Source organism: Nannobrachium achirus, assembly GCF_963921795.1.
Source record: "Nannobrachium achirus genome assembly, chromosome: 7".
Lineage (NCBI taxonomy): Eukaryota > Metazoa > Chordata > Actinopteri > Myctophiformes > Myctophidae > Nannobrachium > Nannobrachium achirus.
This window is the reverse complement of record NC_137816.1, coordinates 35179891-35204335: the sequence shown is the minus strand read 5'-3', so window position 1 is coordinate 35204335 and position 24445 is coordinate 35179891. Positions and strand designations below refer to the sequence as shown.

The following is a 24445-nucleotide window of genomic DNA, read 5'->3' as shown; positions in this document are numbered from 1 at the left end:
ACTTAACAAATCATCATGATACATTGACTTTGACTCAATACCAATCAATTCATATGATATATATGGTAAATGTTTGCATTTCTGCTTTGCTATATCACATTAAACACTGAAAGAGCTAGGCGTTTTTAATGATTTAGCTGAAATTCATGTAAAAAACTACTTTATTTAATACTGGGCAATATTGCTCATGCTTCAATCAATCAATCAATCAAACTTTATTAAGGACACTTGATCCATAGCAACATAAAAACAAGCTGTTTTTATGTTTTTTTTTTATAGGACAAAGGAGGGGGGAGGGGGGGGGAGGAGGTGACTGTGTGTCTGTGTTAGTATACAGTATACATGCTTTCTTTTATTTCTGTGCATCTGGGGTGGCGGGGGGAGGGGGGATGGGAGGGAGGTGGGGGGGGGGTTGGGTTGGGGGGTTTGGAGGGGAGGGGGTAAGGGTGAGGTGAGGGGGGTTGGAGGGAAGAGGGGTGGAAGGGGTTAGGGGGTGATTGTGTATCTGTGTTTGTACATGATTCCTTGCATTTCTGTGCATCAGGGGGGGGGTTAAGTGTGGGGAGGGGGGGGGGGGGTGCGGAAGGGGGGAGAGGGTTCGGAATGGGGCTTCGGAAGGGGGGTGTTAGAAGTGGGGGTGACTGTGTGTCTGTGTTTTGGCATAATACTGTGTATTTCTGTGCATCTGTGCTTCCGGGTCAAAATGACCCGAACAGCACTTAAGGTTCAAAAAATATGAGGGGGGTGTAGCATGGGTGTAGTGCAAAAATATTTTTTTTACATGTTCCTCTCAGAAGAATCTTTAAGGCCAGTGAGTTTCAGGTGGAAACAATTCAAACTTCTACCTTTTTTTTTCAAATGAAAATGTAAAACGGGTCAAAATGACCCGAACAGCACTTAAGGGTTAACAGAACACATTTCCTTCGGGGTTAATCAAATATACATCTACATCTCACCTGTATCTGTATTAAAGCAGTAATCACATCTGCCTATGGAGCAGAAGGAGCTGGTCTTGCAGGTAATACTGAAAGCATCCAACACGGTTCCTGACTGTGGGGAGATGCTACATGAAGGGGAACTATCTCTAGTAGCTTCATGTGTGTCATCATTCTCTTGTGAGTCAGCAGCCTCTGGTTTACGTGACCTGAGCTTAATGATATATGTAGAAAAGCCTGGTTCCGTCTTTCCTGCAAAGATAATAAATAATAAATAATTGAATTGAAGTTCACTGTTATTTTCGGCAAGCAAAGCTGTTGCACACTTTATGTTGCACTGCAAGTGGCTGAGGGGGGACGGTATTTCATATTCTTTAGGGAAACTCACAAATAAAGTCAATTCATATGATGATGTATAAATCAGGCTTAAGAAGGAAACACACCATAGGCTATCACTTTGAGATTTGAGTTTTTAGCCTTTGCGTCTTTAAGATGTTGGCTAGATACTGTGTAGTCTGCTCCAGCCTGCTCCTCTAAGAGTGGCCTTCTGCGAGAATTGGAGTAACAGTCTTTGAGGACACCCTATGGGGAAAATTGGACAGGATAGCATTAAAAGGTTATCCCTTTTGCAACAGTCAATTAAGATATACATATTTTGTGTGATAGAGTGATTTAAGCAGAGGGGTCAAGATACCTTCCAACGTTTGGGGTCCTCAATGTGCCAAACTACCTCTGGGCAAGTTGTTTCACAAGTCAGTTTGAAGTTTATGTGATTGTTTATGTCAACTGGCCAACAATTATCACAACTGTAAGAATGAAAGCAAAATTATAGCCATAAACTAATCATAAGAAACTTGAAAAAGCCATACCGTAAGTCAATAATGTTGGAACATTTATTTCATCCTATACAGTGGTTGATCAAACAAATGGACTGCTCTATTGACTTGAAAAACAAATGATCAACACCATTTGAATGTCCAAGATTGTATTATTTTATTTTTTTGGAAAATGAGCAATTGATCAAATGATTGAATGATTTACCTGATGTTGACGCTTCTGAATTTCTCCGGAGTAACAGTGATGCACTGAGACACTGATGTAAGATCAATCCATTTCCTAAACCATGTTGCTTTTCTCACAGTAAACGTGTATTTAAAATATTCAAATGGGCGTGGGAGGCAGTCTTTCTCAATCACATGAATTATGTCCGTTGAATTGGTATTGCATGTACAATTTCCATCTGTAGGGACAAAAGCATCAGGAGAAGTAGAACCACAAAAATAATGATATAATAACTGCTGTACAATATTATGTATTTACTGTAGCCTATGTTTTACAGTGATCCACAATATGTAGTACACACTTAACTAATTATATAGTTAGTATAAATCTACTTACATTACTTTGTTTATAGTTACAGTGGGTTCATATGTTATAGCATAGGTCAGAGAATAATTTAAATGTTATAATATACTTACCACATTTCCACTCAAACCTGTTTCCCTCAGTGCTAGTTAATGTTTCAATCCCAGCCACCTCCAGTGTAACATTCTGGGTGTGGTCAACCAAAACATCTGGACTAACAGTGATATTCAAGTAATCATTATCTGTCTGAAAACAAGAACAAAACAAAGTCAGCATATAGTATTTTTGTGTGCCTCATACTATAATGTTATTACCTGAAAATAACCTAGCCCTGATAAAACAAGCATACAATCATTTTACATCATATCTCTGGATAGTGCAGTGATGAGAAAATACACTCCAATAGTGCACACATTTTCATAATTATGTGATAATTCCTTACATACCGAGTTTGAATATTTTTTTAGTGGAAAGTCAGAGTAATTCTGACAAGCCTTCATTATTTTCTTTAGGTCCACATCCATATCCACAGCACTGAAGACATTGCTTGCTTTTATTTTTACATGTAAACGTCCTGTAACAGAACAGATAATATATTTATATCAGAATTTGAAATTGGGCAGAACATTTGGCTTTCACAATTGCATACATTTCATTATTGCATGGCTTACACAGTAAGACCTGAGTACCTTCAATTGGTCTGGAGAAGGTATACGTTGTCAAGCTACCATTCAACATGTCTCTGGTCTCAGAGAATGTGTCAGTGTCTCCGGTCATAGTGAAGACAAGCTGCACAGGGGTTCCATGTTCCAGGGAAACCCCAACGATGAGATCTGAGGTGTTTGGACACTCATCATCGCCCTCTGACATCACTGAGGCCTGCAACCCTTCAACAGGCTTCAGGAGACATACCCGCAGCTCTGCCAACACTTCGGGGCTTGTGAGCTCATTAGATGCACGCAGAGTCAGCGCATGACACCCAAGCCCAAGCTGCTCCGTCACCTCTGCCTTCACTGTGATGTTCTGCGGGACGGTTCCAATGTGCACTGATGAACTTGCAAGCAATGCGTCTCCATTTTGGATTGTATAGGTCACATTTGTGCCTATGTGACAGCAAAAAGGGAGCATTCAGTAGGGCATACACCAAATATTCGAATATTCGAATATCAAAGTCACTATTCGACGTTGTTCACCGAAGTCGAATATTCGCCTTTTTTTTTCTTTTTTTTTCTCTCTTTAAAAAATATATAGTTTATAAAGCTTGGCTAGATAGGAAGTCATAAGAATGTGTTGTCAATGATTCTCAAACCTTTTTAGGCCATGACCCCCAAAATAAACATATTTTAATGGGGGACCCCCACCCTGACAAGCACTTGGAATTGTAGGTATTGCATTTAATGTGACTCGGTTCCGCAGTAACGCGAGGCGTTGTGAGCATGTAGATCGGCTATTTTCACAATGTTCGCTACTTGCTTACTTAATATTTGCCAGTTTGGCCAGTCCTGTCGACTATTCGACTATTCGAATACTTTGAGGTCGAATAATTCGAATACTAAAAATCACTATTCGTGAATGCCCTAGCATTCAGGAATAAATATTTCTGTTACACTCCTAGGTACATTAGCCTCCATGTCTTTGATCTACTTACCCCTCTCCACTTGGACCTGGATTCGGAACAGGTTGCCATAAAGCACATTGCATTTGGTGCCATCTGTTTTCAAGTCCTTGCTGTAGCACTTTATCACAGCAAACTCTCCAACAGGCTCTTGAACGGTAATGAATTTCTGGGCTGTAACGTGCCAGTCACTGGTCGAACACTCCACTTGAACCATGAAAACACCTGGACGGGTGTAGTTGTGTATCACTCTGCTCTCCAACCTAATAGAGCAGAGAAAGTATACATTAATATGTTTATTTACTTTATTATATCTATGATATAGTCTAGTACAGAGGTTCCCAAACTTTTTAACCCAAAAGAGAAATTAGATGTTTGCCGGGGACCCAAACTATAGTGAAAATAGCCGATCTACAAGCTGAGAAACATTTGTTTTCTAATTTATGGAATTTCTTACATCTTTCTTTTATTTAGTCATGAAAATTACTTACTTATTTTTGAAAAAAGAAAAATGCTTTTTTGGAATTTTCTTTTTGAAAATGTTTAGAAATAATAATAATTAAAAACTAAAAGTGGCCAAAAAAGGTTAAAACAATTAAGGGACCCATAAAAATGTTTCCGCAACCCACAAATGGGTCCCGACCCAGTGTTTGGGAACCAGTGGTCTAATATACCGGTACCTGGCAGTGTGTATATCTGTCAGGCCCTAACCTAACTTTAGACGTTTGAAATAAGTGATTTTTTGTTGTAGTTGCTATACAGTGTTTGTTCAGAAACAGGGGTCTATTCAGAATATAGAACTTTAACTTTTTAACAAAATCTTTTTGTTTTAGCAAAAGAAATATCAATTTAATAACTTTTTTTTTTTTTTTACTAATTGCCAAAGTTGTTGCATGGAATACAAGTTTTTTTTTTAACTATTACTCTATTGTTAGTGCTGCTTCCAGGAGGCAAATCATAACATAAAATAAATATAATAATTTTATAATTATATAAATATATATAATTTGAACTGCAATTACATGCATGCGCGCACGCGGGCACACACACACACACACACACACACACACACACACACACACACACACACACACACACACACACTATATATATATATATATATATATATATATATATATACATCACTTGTGGGGACATTACATAGACTTACATTCATTTTTATGCAAGTCCTGTGGCCTTACCCTAACCTCTATCCCTAACCTTAACCCTAACCGTTGTGGGGACCAACTATTTTGTCCCCACACTGTCAGAGGTCCCCTGCAGGTGACTGTGTGAACATGCGTTTAGTCCCCATAAGTATAGCTAGACAAACACACACACACACGCGCACGCACGCACGCACGCACGCACACACACACACACACAGATTCCTCAAGGGGGCCTTTTATTGTCTTTATCTTAATTACTTTATCTTTTTAATCTTTATTATTGCTGTTATTGTTAGTACCGTACTGTATGTTGCTGTTAGCACAGTATTGTGGACCTTGCCACCTTACCTTGATATTGGTGACCTAGTACCTACATTATAATTATTTTGTTACACAAGAGATCTGCCGTCCGTGATAATATAACACGAACATAACTATTTCACCTTTATGAACCACTACCAGGACTAATTCTTTTTTTGTATGTATTGGCAGAATCAACTTAATTTGAATTCATGAAGCTACAGTTTGATTTTGAGACATGTTTCACCACCTTCAAGATTGATTTTAAGATTTTACTGTTAACTTTTAAAGCTCTTAATGGACTAGTTCCTTGCTGTTTATGTGATATGGTAAAACCCTATGTGCCAATGCATACCCTTAGATCATCTGGTCGGGGTCTACTGGAGAGGCATAATGCTAGTTTGGTGACCAAAGGAGATTGGTCCTTTGCCATAAATGCCGCCAGACTCTGGAACAGCATAGGTAACAGCCCAGCATGACTCAGGTATCATCAAGTTTTAAATCCTTTTAAAACCCCATTTCTACAGAAAAGCCTTTTTATCTCCTTGAGATATATTCTGTTTGTTATTGCTCTGTTCTGTTGTAAAAGTATATTTTTATTATTGTTATTGTTGCTATATTATTATTATTATTATTATTTTAAGTGAAGTAACAGATACAATGATAACACATTTGAACAAAAATTATATAACCTATGGTTCTACTAAATTCCAACATCGCTCATAATTTGTGACGTCTGTCTGTCTGTCTGTCTGTCTGTCTGTCTGTCTGTCTGTCTGTCTGTCTGTCTGTCTGTCTCAGACTGCCTGTCTGTCTAAATGTCTAAATGTTCTGCATTGCATTGCACTGCTCACTCTGCTGGGCTGTATGGATCAATGGTGTGTCCATCTCCTGCATTCAGTGTGCAGGTCAGGTTTCCCTTGTAAGGATGTAGCAGCCACTTGACAGTGATGGTGACATTGTCAAAGACAGCAGCCAGCTTACTCATTAACAAGTGGAGTCCTGAGAGGAAGAGAAATGTCTATATGAATTATGGAAATTGTTTTTGTCCTCATAAGCTGTCACAAGACCGAGACAATCAAGTTGATAATCAATCCATGACATCTCCTAAAGTGTGATGATGTGTGATGTTGGGTCTGTAGATGACAACTGGGTCAGCTGATAACAAGTTACAAATGATCCATAAGCTACTTACAAGGTACAATGTCTGAGTTGTCCTGAACTCGCACCAATCAACAACAACATATAAGTGGACAGATAATTATTGTGCTGTATTAAAATACAGTGTGATAAAAAGTAAAAGATAGCAAGTAGACATCATCTAGCATCTATAGACATTACATGCTAAATAGAAACATGTGTACAAGTAAACAGCCTATCTGTATCTGTGTCTAACATACTTTTTTTTAAAGAGAAATGTGTGCCAGGAGATGGAGGAGAGTCTGAAGAGGTCAGAGGTGACAAATTGAGAAATTACAGTTTCCTTATTCATGCACAAAGGCATGAGACCTACTAACTGACCTACTGACCCCAGAAGCTAAAGCTAAATGCTAAACAACAACAAGAAAAATCTTCAAATAGAGTAGATATACAGTATAGAATATATGATAATAAATAGATGCCATAGTAGTAGTAGATGCCATCTATATTAGTATTGACTTAATATGTCTACACTTTTTTTTATTGTACAGTTTACTCTGCTAAACTAAATGTACTTTATTTATAACTTAATGTTGTATCAAATAGATCTATTACTTTAAATAGGTACTGTGTTTATTTTGCTATTATTATATTATTAATTGCATATTTGTACAGGTATATGAGTATTTAAGAATGATAAAGCTATATGGAAGCAGATGTTAGTGGACCGTCTTCTGACCGTTTTTACAGTGGTAGTCCACTGACAGATAGCTTCCCAGGCCAGGACAGGGTTCACGTTCACCAAAAGACCCTACGTCTGCTACAGCCTGGCACGCCTGCAGCCCATGGCAGTGACCTGTAGGATACACAATGACCTGTTAGCGTTATCAATTTATCCATGGGTTTCTACTGGCCTCCTTGTTTTGACAAACTAAAAAAGGGGAAAAATTTATAATAAAAAAATCTCTCTCTCTCTCTATATATATATATATATATTATACACATACCGGTATAGCAATTGCAACACGTTGTGAGCTTGTAAATCATCTAGTTCCATCATTTGTCTCACGATTAATTATACAGAGCTTATGTCATTAAACAATAGTGGGTATTTCAAGAACATTTTGACGAAAGGTTTTTGTGCTTTCTTTACCATGCCTGAAAACAGAAAGGTGTATGTCTACATACAGTATGATGCTAGCCAAAGAGAAAGGTCTAATGTCACCAGCTCTTCCAGTGCCATTAACCCCAGACCATTGACTGTAAACAAACTGATGTGACTGTGGGATGTCATCTAGGGCCTAACACACAACCTATTTGTTCCCAGTATAATCCTCATATTTAAGGTCACAATACATCTATTTGTTCTCAGTATAATCCTCATATCAATAGACACAGGACAATGATCGTTTTTGTGTTCGACATGAAATACAAGTCCAAATGCAGCTTTTTCTTTGATTTTAGAAAGCTGTTAATTAACCTCTGCATTTTCAACCCAAATAAAAATGACATGGCATTTTTCTTTTTTACCTTGAAAAATGTGTTTTCACAATTATACCAATAAATAAGAACGATTGATTGATCATAAAATGCATGTGGCAAACCCATCTGAGATGATCTGACCACTTAATACGGCAACTGAACGCAAACGCTTTTGAGATTAAGTGGGCCCTGATTGGGCAGGGGTAGGCAACCTAAGGCACGGGTGCCAAGTGCCAACATTGGCACAGGGGAGGGTGATCACTGGCGCAGTAGGGCATAGCAGTGGCGGCCATTTTGTGGTGCCACAAATAGAAAGCCATGCATCTTTCCCATAGAGATTTCCAAAAATATTTATATTTATTATTTAGAGCCTGGAACCAAGCCACTGCTATGCCCTATAATAGCCCAAATCTTCAACGTTTTCAGGCCAAGGACCCCTTGGTTGAGAGAGAGATGAAGCAGCAGGGACCCTCACAACCTGTTCATAGATTCCATATAGTTTCATTGTTTGACAGCATAATTATCAGTGTATGTTGGATTCATGTCAATTTGTGTTTTCAGATATTTAACCACTTGGGCCGTCAATACGTAATAAACTTGACCTTTCACACTCTAATTAATCTGTTCTTTTCCCCCTCTACACCAAAGCTCTTTGTCAAAAATAGCCGAGCTTGTGAGCTTGTAGATCTGCTATTTTTGGCTAAAGTTCTTGACAATTTATTTATGGTATTTATCTTAAATTTTCAACCAATGAGAATATAATCTGTGACTGATTTTGAGTAACAAGCAGAAGGTCTATCAAAGCTACTAGCCCTATTTTTGTCCATGCTAAACCCTAAACCTGTTGATCTACAAGCTCACAACGTGTCAATGTAGATCGGCTATTTGAAGTATTTTAGAATGTTTTTCAAAATAGTAAAAAAAGGCAAAGAAGTTTAGGAAAATAGGGCCCTGTATGCCTTCTGGTCATGTAATATGACCTGTACTATACAGGTATAGGTCTATTCTCAGATTTTAATAAACTTGTTTTCCGAGCTCACTGTAGAGAACTTCAACTGAATCATCAGTCGCCACCCTTACGAATATACTCTTAGGACTAGAACTACGGATGACAGAATTCTGAACAATAACCTTCTTGGTGGAGGTCATTCTAATCATCCATGATGTAACGCAAGTCAGGAGCAATCATGGATGTAATTCATACATACTTTTCACCACGGTTCAGCAGTAGCATCTATCAGTAATCACACCGATAGAAACAGGACTGTAGACACAATAGATATATTCTGCATTTAAAACTAACAATATAAAATATTATAATTATAAATAATTAGTTCACAATACCTGTTACTGAATCCACAACATCTATCCAGCTACATATTTCTTCCTGGGGGGATGCAGTAAGTCTGGACTGGCAGTAGTGAATTGTTTTACGGCCGTAGAAGCTGTCCTCTATCTCTATAACTTGACCAGAACCACACTGCATTGTAGCATTTTGGCCATCACATGCAATGGACCTCCCAGACTCTATGAAAAACAAAGAAACAAGGTTTTGGGAACAGTACACACACACACACATTGTGGCTGCTGCTACTCTTTTCAGAAATGAGGCAGGTCGTTTCGTTCATTGCCTCATTTTTGAAAGGAGTGACACACGCACGCACGCACAGACACACACACACACACACACACACACACACACACACACACACACACACACACACACACACACACACACACACACACACACACACACACACACACACACACACACACACACACACACACACACACACACACACACACACACACACACATGCACAGAATCTGATACATAACATGCACAATAAACATTCTATTCATACCAAACTGACAAATAAAGTACAGTTCCTGGCTACAATTGTCCGCGGCCTCCCACTGGAAGCCTGACTCCCTTCGGATGTGTCCACATTCTGCTTGTGCATCAGGGCTGTTCACCCAGTTATTATAGCTGATGTCTGAACCATCTAGCCAAGACAGAGAACCTGAGGATGGATACAAAAGAAAAGTTCAATTATGGTTAAAAGATACATGTTAATAATATCCTCCTTTCAGTTCAAGTGATATAGCAAATAATATGTCAGCACAACAGTTTATTAGCAGTACCCTGATGGTGGGAACATTTTATCACAAGGACAATTTAGGGACATCGTAAGAAACAAAGCCATTCTGGGAACTAGCGATGAGCTGAATATAAAACAGAGATTAGTTCTTTGTGTAGGGAAATAAAGGAGGGCTTGTAAATCAGGGGACGTGGCTTGGGGGAGATATCCAAATGTGCTTAATCCCTTCTAACAATACTAAGTAAACAAACACACATCTCTCTATGGTACATGCAAGCTGCCGAAGAAGATAGTTGCTGAGACAGCAACGAATATCCTGTACTGTACTTTATATGTACATGTATGTGTGTGTGTGTGTGTGTGTGTGTGTGTGTGTGTGTGTGTGTGTGTGTGTGTGTGTGTGTGTGTGTATATATATATATATATATATATATATATACTCTGTGTGCGCGCGCGCGCGTGCGCAGGCAGGCAGGCAGGCAGGCAGGCAGGCAGGCAGGCAGGCAGGCAGGCAGGCAGGCAGGCAGGCAGGCAGGCAGGCAGGCAGGCAGGCAGGCAGGCAGGCAGGCAGGCAGGCAGGCAGGCAGGCAGGCAGGCAGGCAGGCAGGCAGGCAGGCAGGCAGGCAGGCAGGCAGGCGCGCGCGCACACACACACACACACACACACACACACACACACACACACACACACACACACACACACACACACACACACACACACACACACACACATATATAATAAAGATCACATTGATTGCGACCATAGGTCGCAGTTAATATAAAAACCGTCGCATCTTGTCCGTACGTCCTTCCGTCCTTCTGTAACGCCTCAATGTCTATAGTCTATATAGCTGTTGTCACATTATTGCCATTGTGACATCACATTGTTGTGACATCACCTCATCAAAGATCAAACCCTGGATATCCGTGACATCACATGCAGGCAGGCAGGCAGGCAGGCAGGCAGGCAGGCAGGCAGGCAGGCAGGCAGGCAGGCAGGCAGGCAGGCAGGCAGGCAGGCAGGCAGGCAGGCAGGCAGGCAGGCAGGCAGGCAGGCAGGCAGGCAGGCAGGCAGGCGCGCGCGCACACACACACACACACACACACACACACACACACACACACACACACACACACACACACACACACACACACACACATATATAATAAAGATCACATTGATTGCGACCATAGGTCGCAGTTAATATAAAAACCGTCGCATCTTGTCCGTACGTCCTTCCGTCCTTCTGTAACGCCTCAATGTCTATAGTCTATATAGCTGTTGTCACATTATTGCCATTGTGACATCACATTGTTGTGACATCACCTCATCAAAGATCAAACCCTGGATATCCGTGACATCACATGACATCACATTCCGTCCTTGTCCCTTGTATGCCCATATACGGAGTTCCCTGATGTACAGTTGTACAAAACAACATTTTTCAGTAGAACTGCCAATCCAACCAATATGCCCATAAAAGGGGACAAGGACTCAGAGACAGATACTGACAAGCACGGACGCATGTCGGTTGGTTTACAGACAGGGATCTCCATATATGGGTATAAAAGGGATCGTATGTATGATGTCAGATGTCATAGATGTCATAGGATTTTCACGAGTAACCGAGTAACCGAGTAAGCAAACTGTATGAGTCTCACAGCACACGATTGGTTCTACAGACTCCAACCTTTGCACACGGATGGCTTAGATGTTTGCCTATATACATATACTGTGTGTATATATATATATATATATATGTGTGTGAATATTATTATATTTCACTATTTATCACTATGATATACTGTACGCATGCAGTAGAATATCTGTAGTCTTACAAGTCTTAATGTGAATCCCTGGGCTACACTGTACTTACGGTCAGAAGCAGATGAGTCCAGGGTCAGGTTTGGAGAGGCGGGTGCCATTCCCAGCCACCAGTCCCTGTCGGGCTCCAGGTGCTTCTGGAGGAACTGCTGGGTTTCATCATTCAGGATGAAGGTGAGGTGTCCTCCGCCCCGCTCACACCACCCCTGGGCACTGAGGAAAGACCGCTGTCGCCTCACAAACTCATAGCAGGATCCGTCAAAGCCCTCCTGGAATTCTGGGCAGGATAGATCTTCGACCTCGTCCTCAGCACAGCAAGAGCTGATGAGCAAAAGCAACATCCAAATCAGCAAGGGAGACATGGTGCTGTGCATCCTCTCCATTTGCATCCGTGCAATGCTGGATGCACTTGAGTGACATTGTCTTTAAAGGGGACTGACGTCAGTATCTCACTGTCACTCCTCGGCGGTTTTTACAAGTCCTAACATTAGGCAGGATAGCCTGTCTTTGTGTGTTTCACATCGTTCTTGTGTACAATGGACGGGGTTGTAGTGAAAGGGTATTGAGAGCATTGTGTCAACAGCTTCTGGCCTCTCCCCTGCCTCCATTATTTTAGTACACCACAACCTGCAGAGACAGATAAGCTTCAGACTTAAACCATTTCCAATGGCCACAGACATCAGTCATTAGGACAATTTCCTAATGATTGTATGCTTTGGTCCGATATGGAATCAGGGCTAGGCGGGGCAACTGTGGCAACCCATGTGCTTTATATCAAAACTGTAGGTTATATCTTTTTATTGATCACCAGGGTGTGCTGTCAGCTCACCCTCAGCTCATAGAAAAACAAGTGGCTGCTGCAAGTAACAAAAATCGGACTTTCTAGGCATCCGCATAGCACAGTGGTTCTCAACCTTTTCAGGCTGCAATCCAGAAAATAATCATATTTTAACTGGGGACCCGCCCCGGCCCCACCCTGACGAGCACTAAGAGTTGAGGCATTACATTTTGTATAACACGATTCTATTGTGAAAATAGACGATCTACATGCTCACAGATGTGAGGCGTTGTGAGCATGTAGATCGTCTATTTTCACAATTTCCGCCTCTAATATTTGACAGTATGGCCAATGTTTAATTTGTCATTTTAGAGGTATTAAAAAGTACTTAAATTGTCACTTTAGAAATGTGCAGATACCCTCTATAGACTTAAACATCATGCTGGTTTGTTTAGAAAACGTTAATCGTTAATCATCTGGGTGCCCCCCAAAATAATTTGGGGACCTCCCTTGGGGTACCGACCCACAGGTTGAGAACCACTGGCATAGCAGACCAGCCTAGCTAACCCACGTTTATGCTACCATGTGGGTTGGTTCATGATGTCTGTTTAACCACTTATAAGTCCTATTTTATACTTTGTAAGTGAAAATAGCCAATCTACTATTTTTTAAATTGTTGAGTATGTTCAGAAATGTTGTTCAATATAGAACATGTATTTTATTTCCCACAGTATACAAAAACATGTGCAACAATGTCATACATTTGGACAGAAATAATACAATTAGATCCCTTACTTCTGGTTGCAAAACATTAGTGAAAGTATAGCCATCGGTTTAACAAGGGTAAAGGTAGAACAATTATGGTAATAAATAGTCTCTTTCACCACACGTGAAGCAGTGTTATCAGGTAATGGTCTGCGTGAAAGAACTGTCAATCACATAATATTGTTTAACAATCTAAATTGCCTTATTTAGATTAGGTAGTACATGCATGAGTAAAACAGATGCCCCCTTCAGATAGTAGAGTACAGCATGCCAAGACACAATTCCCATGTCCAGTCCAGATATTAGAGATGGGATTTATGGCTCTTTGAAGTGAGCCGGATCTCTGGAATCCGTTCCTTTCAAAGAGCCGTTCAAAAGACTGGCTAAGAGCCGTTCAAAAGACTGGCTCATTCGTAGTTACTAGTTACTTCAACCCTATATACATTTATTTTGGACAAACCTACAAGCTCACAATGCGTTGCAACGCATTTTAATCATTGGAAAACCTGTGAAACGGAACATTCTGCATAATGAGTACTTCCTACTATTGGTACTTTAAGTGCATTTTGATACCAAAACGTTTGTACTTTTACTCAACGTACATTTTGAATTCCGAACTTCTACTTGTGGCAGAGTATTTCTACATTGTAGTAATGATACTTTTGCATAAGTATGAATGTTTCCACAACTGTTTGTTTAGAAAGGAACGTCTCCCTACTACTGCAAACCGGATCCCATCATTCATTCCAAAGAGCCTTTCAAAAGACTCGATTTGTTGGTGAACGTCCCATCTCTACTAGATATGGGGCAGGGTTGTCCTCTGGAGAAATTGCCTTGCTTAAACTCTAACAATGTCAGACTGTACGTCTGCCAATTGTAGGCCTGGAGCTCAGGGTTGTAAACTTGGTCATGTATGGCTGGTTCTGGAGAACAGTTCATCTAATGCAGTGTTTCTCAAATGGGGGTACATGTACACACACACACACACACACACACACACACACACACACACACACACACACACACACACACACACACACACACACACACACACACACACACACACACACACACACACACACACACACACACACACACACACACACACCAAACACTATACACACACTATACACTCATCACTCACTCACATATGAAACCAATAGATCATTATTATATTTGATACGGTATGATTATCACTTACATTTGAACACAATTTACATTATAATTTACGAACATTGAAAATACAATCTAATCCCTCCCTAATCGGGAGATAAGCGACCGTCAGGTCGCATACACAAACTTTAGAAGGCAATGGTAGGCAATCAGGAGGGAATATGGGAAATGGGACAGATCCATGTTGATGACATATCTTTAGAGATACTGTGTACCGCTTTGCGTGATTTTAGGGCAAAATCTGTAGGAGCAGTGTCCAAAAATGTGTTTTGCTAAAATCGGCCTCATGGTGGCGCTAGAAGAGGGCCATGTGAGAAATGAGGGGTGGTTCGGCAGCCAAGGAGTGTGTGTGCAAAGTTTGGCATCGATCGGGGGCGGGCAACGGTGGTGGAGATATGAGTAGGGGAAAAGTGTGACATGACGGACAGACTGACAGACTGACTGACTGACTGACAGACAGACAGACTGACTGACAGACAGCCGGTGGAGGTTTTGATAGTAACCTGACGGTCGCAAAAATCCAATGTACTGTACGTGTATGTGGGGAAGGTTCATTCTCATAATGTCAGGTCACAATGACCTACTACCAGTAAGACTCCCTAATCGGGAGATAAGCGACCGTAGGTCACATGTATACACATCCATGTTGATGACATGAGTGTAGACATACTGTGTACCGATTTGAGTGATTTTAGGGGCAAAATTGTAGGAGCAGTGTCCAAAAATGTGTTTTGCAAGAATCGGCCTCATGGTGGCGTTAGAGGGCCATGTGAGAAATGAGGGGTGGGGTCTCCGCGCCGCCGAGGCGGGCGAATAGGTACCGGCCCCGGCTCTCCCGGTCGCTCCTAGCCCAAGTTACGGCATTTTATGTGCGCTGCAGTGGCAGGGGGTCCTCCACTGGGGGCGCGACCACTTTTGCATCCGTTCTGGAGCACCAGGAGTCGGTGGTCCCCGGGAATTCCCCGTGAGCAGCCCCGTTGGAGTGGTCATTTGGTAATTTTTGCACAAGTGCTAATTTTTTACACTTGGGGGTCCCCCAGGGACCTGGGGGTCCCTGGAGCTCCGGGGGTCCTTGGAGGTTGTAGTTTGCCAGGCAAGGTGTTTGTGTGGAAAATTTTGCATGGATCGGGCCAACGGTGGCCGAGATATGAGTAGGGGGAAAGTGTGACGTGTATGTGGTTATTTTTTTACACCTGGTTTTTACACCTGGGGGTCCCCCAGGGATCTGGGGGTCCCTGGAACTCCGGGGGTCCTTGGAGGTTGTAGTTTGGCAGGCAAGGAGTTTGTGTGGAAATTTTGGCATGGATCGGGGCAACGGTTGCGGAGATATGAGCAGGGCAAAAGTGTGACGGACGGACTGACGGACGGACGGACACCTGGTGGAGCTAGCTATAGTAAGTGCGACCTACGGTCGCAATCAGCAAGTAATTCATTTACTATCTATCACACAGTTCTATTTACAGTATACTGTTTTTATTTAGTATTTACTGTAGATATGCAGGGTGTTGTTTCCCCCAATGGAGGACAAGCACATGCTTTCTCCCTTTAGAATAAGTTAAATAAAATAAAATGTGTTATAGATTTGTTACAGTCCTTACATTTGACATTCCTAAAATAGTCAAAAAGCCCATAACGTATCGCTATGCAACTCCAAGCTCTAAAAGCTTGTGGATGTGCTATTTTTTTATTTTTGAAATGTAATTGTTTTATCCAGATCAAAGAAAAAATAAATAAAGCACACAGTCTTCACTTGCTCAATAAAAAATATTATATAGTTTGTGAAATCATTTTATGAATTGAGCAAGAGAAGACAGTGTGCAGTGTTTTTAATTCTCTGACCATGCATCTATCATAAAGATCTTATTCAGGTGTGCAAACAACTTTGATTTCCTGAAAAGATAAACAAAATAGGCAAATTAATTAATAATTAATAAGCATTTGCCCAAAATAGGGATGCCAAGGTTAATGCGGTGAATATACATTTTGAATAAAATTGTTAAATTGTGATATTATCAAATGTATATCAGACAGTCTACATTTGCCAAAAGGAAATGTGTGTATTTAATCTGATCAGTCTGACTAGAAGTACTGCAGGGACAAAACATGACTCCAACATTGATAAAAACAAATGACTCAAAAGCAGAGACTTGGATTTCCCCGTTCCCCCAGCAAATCAAACTCTGCATGGCATGGCATGGCATGAACTTGTGGAACTGCTATTTTTTAAGATTTTGAAATGGCTTCACCTATGATAACAAAAAAAGTGGTAACAATTAAGGTATTTACGGTATTCATTTGAAAAAACAATTTCCATCAATGTTTTGCAAACATAAAACAATCATTTCTGAACACTCTTCGTGTTTGCCCTTAACTCATACCACCATAACATGAAGCATAACAGACAGATAAGATAACGTTCTGAGACAATTACATAAAAAAGGGTGTGGTTTATCATGCCCTTTATAAGGCCGAACAGTGTCCTTGGTTTACCACACTGGATCTAGACAACGGAGCAAATATGTCATACGACTACGCTAAAAATAAAGATGAGAGGCCGGAGCCATATACAGCAGATGTTAAAGGTATATACAGTAGATGAATTTAGTTAGGGTCAACGGAAGTGACTGACAGCATCCTTAGGAGTCCATTCCAAAAGACACATTTGGTGCCTGCAATTTCTGATATTAGTTTAAGAAGGCTCTTTCTTTTTGATTTAGGCAACATTCCCAACTGGCTCCAGGGTACGCTGTTGCGCAATGGACCAGGCATATTCTCTGTGGGGGAGACAACTTATGATCACTGGTTTGATGGAATGGCTCTGATGCACAGCTTCACAATCAAAGATGGTAGGTGTTCATGATGAATGAAAAGCCCAACCACTTAAACTTAATTTTAAAATGTTCAATTAATTCTAATATCGTTGTTGTTGGGTGGAAGCCTTGTATGTCCCAAACCGTTCGTATTGTATTTACAATTAAAAAAAAAGATTTAAAATAGTGAAAATAGCCAATCTACAAGCACACAACACCTCGCATCGCAAGGCGTTGTGTGCTTGTAGATCTGCTATCTTCACTATAGTTTTGTAGTTTGTACAGTCTTGTATGATGAAGCAAGGCTTTACTTTACAAAAACTTGAATATGAAACTTGGAGATACGAGCCGAGGTTTCTGCCCGGCAGTGACGACATGCTAATACTAATTCTATTTCAGGAGGGGTAATCTATAGGAGTCGATACCTACGAAGTGACACATATGAAGATAACATGGCAGCCAAAAGGATTGTGGTGTCTGAAATGGGGACAATGGCTTATCCAGATCCATCCAAAAACTTCATCACCAAGTACGCCTTTCCTTATAGACCTTTAAACACTTGATACCATATACCGGTAGCAGTGTTTCTCAATCTTTTTTGGCTTGAGTAATCCCTTTCCCTGATTTTTGAATCCAAGTGTCCCCTTTACCCGACAACAACATTTTCCTTAACTAGTGGTATATGATGCTATTTTCAACACTGTGACCATGACAGTTTTCATGTCAATAACTTCAAACAACATTCAAACACATCCCAGTTGCCTGATACCATGTAATTTAGGTTAGCAACGGTCAGGCTCACAACAAGTTTCTCCAAGTGTCATCATTAAACATAACATTAAGTGTTGTTTCTCCTTCTAATTCAATTGTATTTAATTACTTAACTATGAATAATATTATCATGATTTAAACTACTATTTTTCTTTTTTGGGGGCATTTTCGCAAGTATCCCCTGCAGTACCTTCGAGTACCCCTAAGTAGCCCTGAAATTCTTGCTTATTTGAGAAACACTGCCATTTAGCACTGACGAAGCCCCCAGGACCGAAACGTTTGCTAATTTTATGCACACCTCACTTTGAGTACATACTACATACTTTATGAGCATACAAAAATACAAATAAAAACTATTTTCTTAAGTCTCCGCTTAAGGTGTTTTCAATAGTTTATGCAGCGAGCGAGTCTTTCTCTGCCAGTGATATATCATAAACATCTAAATGGGTACATAGCTGATAGGAAGTAGATACACTTGGACCCAATCTGTTTCCTAGAAATGCAATTCCACTAACAACGTCTACCTATGCCTTGCAACTTTCTCTTTATCTGCACAATAATACCCATAAAGGCATTTAGTGATGTAACTCACATCAGTAATGTGTCTCGTTTATGCTTAGTATACATTCTTATAAAGTATTTACCAGAATGTTTTCTCCTTTTCAGGGCAATTACCTTTCTAAATCACACAATTCCAGATTTCACAGACAACTGTGGCAATAATTTTGTCAGATATGGCAAGGAGTATTTTGCCACCTCTGAAACAAATTACATCCGCAAAATTGATCCTGTGACCTTGGAAACTCTGGAAAAGGTAATATTAGCTTGTTTGTTATTATTCATCAAATTTGACTGATGACATCAGCATTTGTTTATCAGAGCATTTTCCTATCCAGGTGGATTACCAGAAATACCTTCCTGTGAATCTGGTGACATCCCATCCACACTATGATAAAGAGGGAAACACCTTCAACATGGGAACTACAATAGCGCAAATGGCCAAGACAAAATACACTCTGTTTAAAGTCCCAGCCACTTGTGAGAAAGGTATATGCAAAAATGTAATCCTCATATCAAGGGAGAACTATCCAAGGATCCTTAATAATTATTATTAATCACTGCCTTATTACAACAAGCCAAAATAAACCACTGTACATTCTGACACAAGAACACAGATAAACCAATATTACAACTTAGCAAGCTACATTATTCTGCATTATTCTCTTTAACCATAACATATTCAATTTACCCTCTACAATCTCTTAGACAAAGATAGACAACCTCAACACGTCATGACACATAGCTCGTAGATCTGCTATTTCCACTGAATGTTTGCTATTATGACATACCTATAACATGGTCGCTATGGTATTCAGTAAGTGGTAAACCCCCATATATTTTGTTGTACAGGTTTGTCAAATAGTGAAAATAGCACAACTACAAGCATCGCGTTGACATTGTTTTCCGCTCTTTCTCATGATCAGACAAAGACTCAGCTACACTGAAGAACGTAGAGATAATCTGCACACTGCCCTGTCCATCCCTTCTCCACCCCAGCTACTATCACAGTTTTGGCATGACAGACAACTACTTCATCTTCATTGAGCAGCCTTTGAAACTGGACATCGTCAGGATGGCCACCGCATACATGAGAACTGTCAACTGGGCAAGCTGTATGAAATACTCTCCTGAAGAAAATGTGAGAGTCAAGGCAGCAACTATTGATTATTGAATAATAATAATAATGATATTATAACGTATAACTTACACCCCCTTTACTTTTGTGCATAAAGACAAATTAGACAGAAAACCATTAGTGCAATACCATTATGTATTGCACTCAGGGGTGTCCAAACTATTTACCATCCATCCATCAATCGGGGCCACATTGGAACATTTGAAAATACATGATGGCCGACTGCATCTCCTCACACCTTTAGTTTAGACCATAACAAAGTAATTTAAAAATAATGCATCGCATTGCAACAATTGTATTTAACTACAGTGTAATATTTATAGTTTTTTGTTGACAGTGTGAGAGTAGCCAATTGTAGCCAGGTGTGAGATATTCTCTACAAAGAAATATATCTATATCTTGTTAGGAACCCTTACAAATGGAGAAACAGCCTATCTGCCCAGGTTAATTTCAAAACACTCAAACCTTTTGATTGTAATATTCATCAATAATACGCTGATTGATTGTTTTTTGTTTGTAATTTGTTTGAACAGACTCTGATTCACCTCATAGATCGGAAGACAGGCAAAGAGGTGGGGACAAAGTACTTCACAGGAGCGATGGTTGTCTATCATCATGTGAACGCATTTGAAGACGAGGGACACGTGATCTTTGATGTCATCGCCTATGAGGATAACAGTCTTTATGACACCTTCTATTTGGCCAAACTGAAAGAGTCAAGCCCTTCAGGCAATTCAAGTAGTAAACCAAAATACAAAAGATTTGCTCTCCCTCTACAGTCTGATAAGGTGAGATTTCTCAGAATTACCTATTCAAACAAGCCTTCACATGCAGGTTAGGGCAAGTTAAAAAAAAAATCAGCTCAAGACCCAAAAGATATTTGGTGTCTCTAAGGACACAAACTTAAAAAAATCTTATCATTTACCACTTAATCCAAGTGAAAATAGCAGATCTACAAGATTTTTTCAATATTTCTTAACTTTTTTTTAGATTTGTGGTATTGTTTGGATCATTGAACATTTCTGAAATGCCTTTGATAAATGTGTGACTTTTTTAAGTTCTGAAAAATATGTTTTTTTTAATATGTTATATTTCTTTGCAGGAAACAAAGGGAAAATAAAGTGCCAGTAATATTATTATTTCCTTGTTTGATATTCTCTGTCTGTAGGGGACTGATGTAGGAGAAGACATGGTGAAAATCAAATACACCACAGCCAGTGCTGTGAAGAAGAAGGATGGAAAATTGCACTGCCAACCACAAGTACTTTTGGAAGGTAAATGTAACACTGTTTAATTAGAAATACAATTAGATTAATTCACTTTCGTTCTGTTAGAAACATTTCTATTGCAGCATGTTGATGCTGATTTTAAGAATTGTTAAATTCTCAAATTAATCCCAATAGGTGTAGAAGTACCCAGAATCAACTACGACAAAAATGGCAAGAAGCACCGATATGTCTTCATGACGTGTGTGGAAATGTCTGCAGTGGCAACAAAGGTAAAACGTCATAGTATAAAATTGGTCAAAAAGATCAACATGTTCATGACAATCACATGTGTTTCGTGCAAAAAGAGAATGGTTGTGAGAGAAGCTATGATCTTGATGATAAACAAAACATAATTATGAGTGGGCACCTTAATGTTAAATTTGTTAAATGGTCATGAAACACTTTTTCTATAAATATATATTATATCAATGAGTCACTTGTGATAGGGAGCAATGATATGGTTCAATTTGCCCATAGGCTTGAGGATTCAGAGCTTTCTGCTTTCTCTGTAGCTACTTCTGTGTTCTTCCAGTTTCTGAGTAGAAAATAAATATTTGGCGCCACTCATTACATATTTGCTCACTGCGTACCATTAGTTCGGCGTGAGGTGGCTTATCTAATTAATATTAACGTTTGTTTTATATATACAACTGCAGATAACCACTCCTACATTTTAGATTTCTTTTCATATTCTGAATTCTGATAAAACAAATAAAGAGGCAGGGTTTCTCGCTCCTTTAAGTCATACATGATTTGAACATGTTTGAAGGCCTAAAATCTTACACTAAATGCACAGAATCTCTGTATGTAAGTCTGAAGTTCACGTTTCTCAGGAACCGAGGGAGAATCCCGGGGTCGAGTCGGTCGGATAGGCGGTTGTCCAGAACCGCCTAACTGATTACGCCCATAGGCACAGATAGCCAGAGCCATAGATCCCACCTCTATGCCCAAATTGCCCATATATATATACCGTATTCAAACTTGGCACACGCAACAGCGAAGATTCATGGGAATGCTGTATGGGCATACACTGATGATTTCAGGGATCTCCATATACAGTATATGGGCATAAAGGAGCCCTCCCTGGATATGCAATAATAGTCGAGAAATTAACATCCCTGGCCTTTTATATCTCCTGTTTTAGTTTATATTAGCTTCTCTCTGTTTTTAAGCCTGAGATTCCAAGCAAAAACTAATTTTAGAGGACCATACAATTCAATAGTTATTGTCTATTCACATGTTATAATTGTAAAAGATGGATTAATTGACGGGATAAAAAATCAGATTTAATCCAGGCACTCGAAGTTAAAAGAAGGAACAGCCATTTAATACAAGGCCAACATGTTTCGACCTGAAGCGGTCTTCATCAGGAATGGAGCCTGATTTTGTCATGGCTTTTCAAGATAAAAGAATGCTGCTGATGCGTTTCAGCTCAAGGGTCCTACATCAAGGTGTAAAAGGTTTACACCCTGGTTACGATATGCACATTGTAAGCAGGCAGTCTACAATCTAATCTAACTGCAATTATATGGTTGATGTTTTGGTGGTTAGAGTCTAACCAGTCAGCTACTAATATGCCCCAACGTACTTATTCTTATCTATCAATTTAGATAATGAAGTTTGACACAGAAACCAGAACAAAGATTGAGTGGAGCGAGGAAAACTGCTGGCCTTCAGAGGCTGTCTTCATTCCCAAGCCAAATGGGGAGGAAGAAGATGATGGTGAGACACATTATGCTCAAACTACCATAATAAAGCTATAATTTGAGAGTTGCTTTCAGTGTTTGAGTGTCGTTTTACACTCTGGATCAACTTTATTATGAATACTGCCCAATATATTCCATTTAGTCTTCTTAACTCACCATCCCTTGTCTTAACAGGCGTGGTTTTAACATCGGTCATCAACTCCAACCCAGGACAGTCTGGCTTCATCTTGGTGCTTGATGGGAAGTCATTCAAAGAAGTAGCTCGGGCATATGTTAATGCAGAGCTGCACATGGATATGCATGGATATTTTATCCCACAAGGAAATCTGTAAGGTTGAAATCCAAAAGAATGGTGCAGTAAAAAATATGCCCACCTTTTCTTTGTACATTGTAAATTATGTTGTCTTCTTTAGACAACTCTTTGATATGTATTCTAACAGATGTTCTACCAAAAAAGGTAAACAAGCGATGTTCTTAAGAACGTATTTGTGTGTTATCATTTAAACATTTATAGATTCTTTTCAATTACATATTACATTTTGGTATGCTTATTACATATTTGTTATTTAGCATTTACCTTATTCTATTGTTTATAAGACATTTTGAAGGACTCATTAAAGTTGTGCCACGTTATTTAAATTATTGAGCATAAATTTGCATGGTTCAAGTGTACAGTACTATCTATCATACAGCCTTGGTAACAAATATTTACTCATCTGACCTAAAAGGAATAGTTCACCCCCAAAATGACGTTTTTTCTATCGACCAGTAAGACTCCCTAATCGGGAGATAAGCGACCGTCAGGTCGCATACGCAAACTTTAGAAGGCAATTGTAGCCAATCAGGAGGGAATATGGGAAACAGGACAGATCCATGTTTGTTATAAACTAGACCAGGTCAACCTGGTTGTGCCAGACCCCCTGTCTGTCATCATCATTTATGACATCATGCCTTTTGTAGGCATGTCATCATCATGTCATCATCATATATACCCTTTATATAGAAAACCCGGACCGACAGACATTTGCTTATGTAGGCCTACCCATTTCATGGGTCTGGCAAAAATGTACCCCAAGTGATCCCGGATGGAGACACAAATGCATTTCTGTCTCCATCCGGAATCAATGGGGGTACATTTGTTATAATCAAATTATTGGCTTTAATAGGAATGTGAGAAAAAAAATGTCATGGGGTGAGTAATTGATAGAAAGAAAAAATGTGGAGGGGGGGTGAAACTATTCCTTTAAATGGAAGTGTCATCTGGGGTTCTTTCTGGAAGAATAATCCAGCATAAAAAGTTAAACATCATTGAGGTTGTACAAAGCTACACTAAAAGTGATAACTAGAAAGATCTATAAATGTAAAGAAATTCTGGGAAATTGCAAGTGTGGTTGGCCTGACGCAAGTCACAAGGAATCCGCTGGGAAATGTATTTTGTCTTACCGTTTGTCCCTTTCATGCCCATATATGGATATCTCTGTACCTTGCCCCTATTTGAGCGGAGCTAACCATTCTGTCTTTGCCCTTTTTATGCTCATACATGGA

At 39.8% G+C, this 24445-nt stretch overlaps 2 protein-coding genes across 2 annotated transcripts in view; one reads left to right on the top strand and one right to left on the bottom strand.

Moving 5' to 3' along the window:
* Window positions 1–12322, bottom strand: part of pkd1l2a (polycystic kidney disease 1 like 2a) — a gene marked incomplete at both ends in the record, with an annotated part of 28564 nt that extends 16242 nt beyond the window's left edge. Inside the window, 10 exons of the mRNA XM_080730198.1 lie at window positions 957–1063; window positions 1977–2175; window positions 2414–2546; window positions 2982–3403; window positions 3949–4178; window positions 6239–6386; window positions 7264–7380; window positions 9351–9533; window positions 9872–10030; window positions 11986–12322. Of these exons, the coding sequence (XP_080586324.1) occupies window positions 957–1063; window positions 1977–2175; window positions 2414–2546; window positions 2982–3403; window positions 3949–4178; window positions 6239–6386; window positions 7264–7380; window positions 9351–9533; window positions 9872–10030; window positions 11986–12322 (2035 nt within the window). The remainder of the gene's footprint in view (window positions 1–956; window positions 1064–1976; window positions 2176–2413; window positions 2547–2981; window positions 3404–3948; window positions 4179–6238; window positions 6387–7263; window positions 7381–9350; window positions 9534–9871; window positions 10031–11985) is intronic.
* Window positions 12323–17167: 4845 nt separating this feature from the next.
* On the top strand, window positions 17168–23232 carry bco1 (beta-carotene oxygenase 1; the record flags this gene model as incomplete). The annotated part of the gene is made up of 11 exons (XM_080730197.1): window positions 17168–17231; window positions 17367–17495; window positions 17859–17988; window positions 18897–19044; window positions 19127–19277; window positions 19715–19929; window positions 20460–20714; window positions 21095–21200; window positions 21330–21424; window positions 22805–22916; window positions 23075–23232. The coding sequence occupies 11 exons, from the start codon at window positions 17168–17170 to the stop codon at window positions 23230–23232; spliced, it is 1563 nt and encodes a 520-aa protein (XP_080586323.1).
* Between the last annotated feature and the right edge of the window lie 1213 nt (window positions 23233–24445).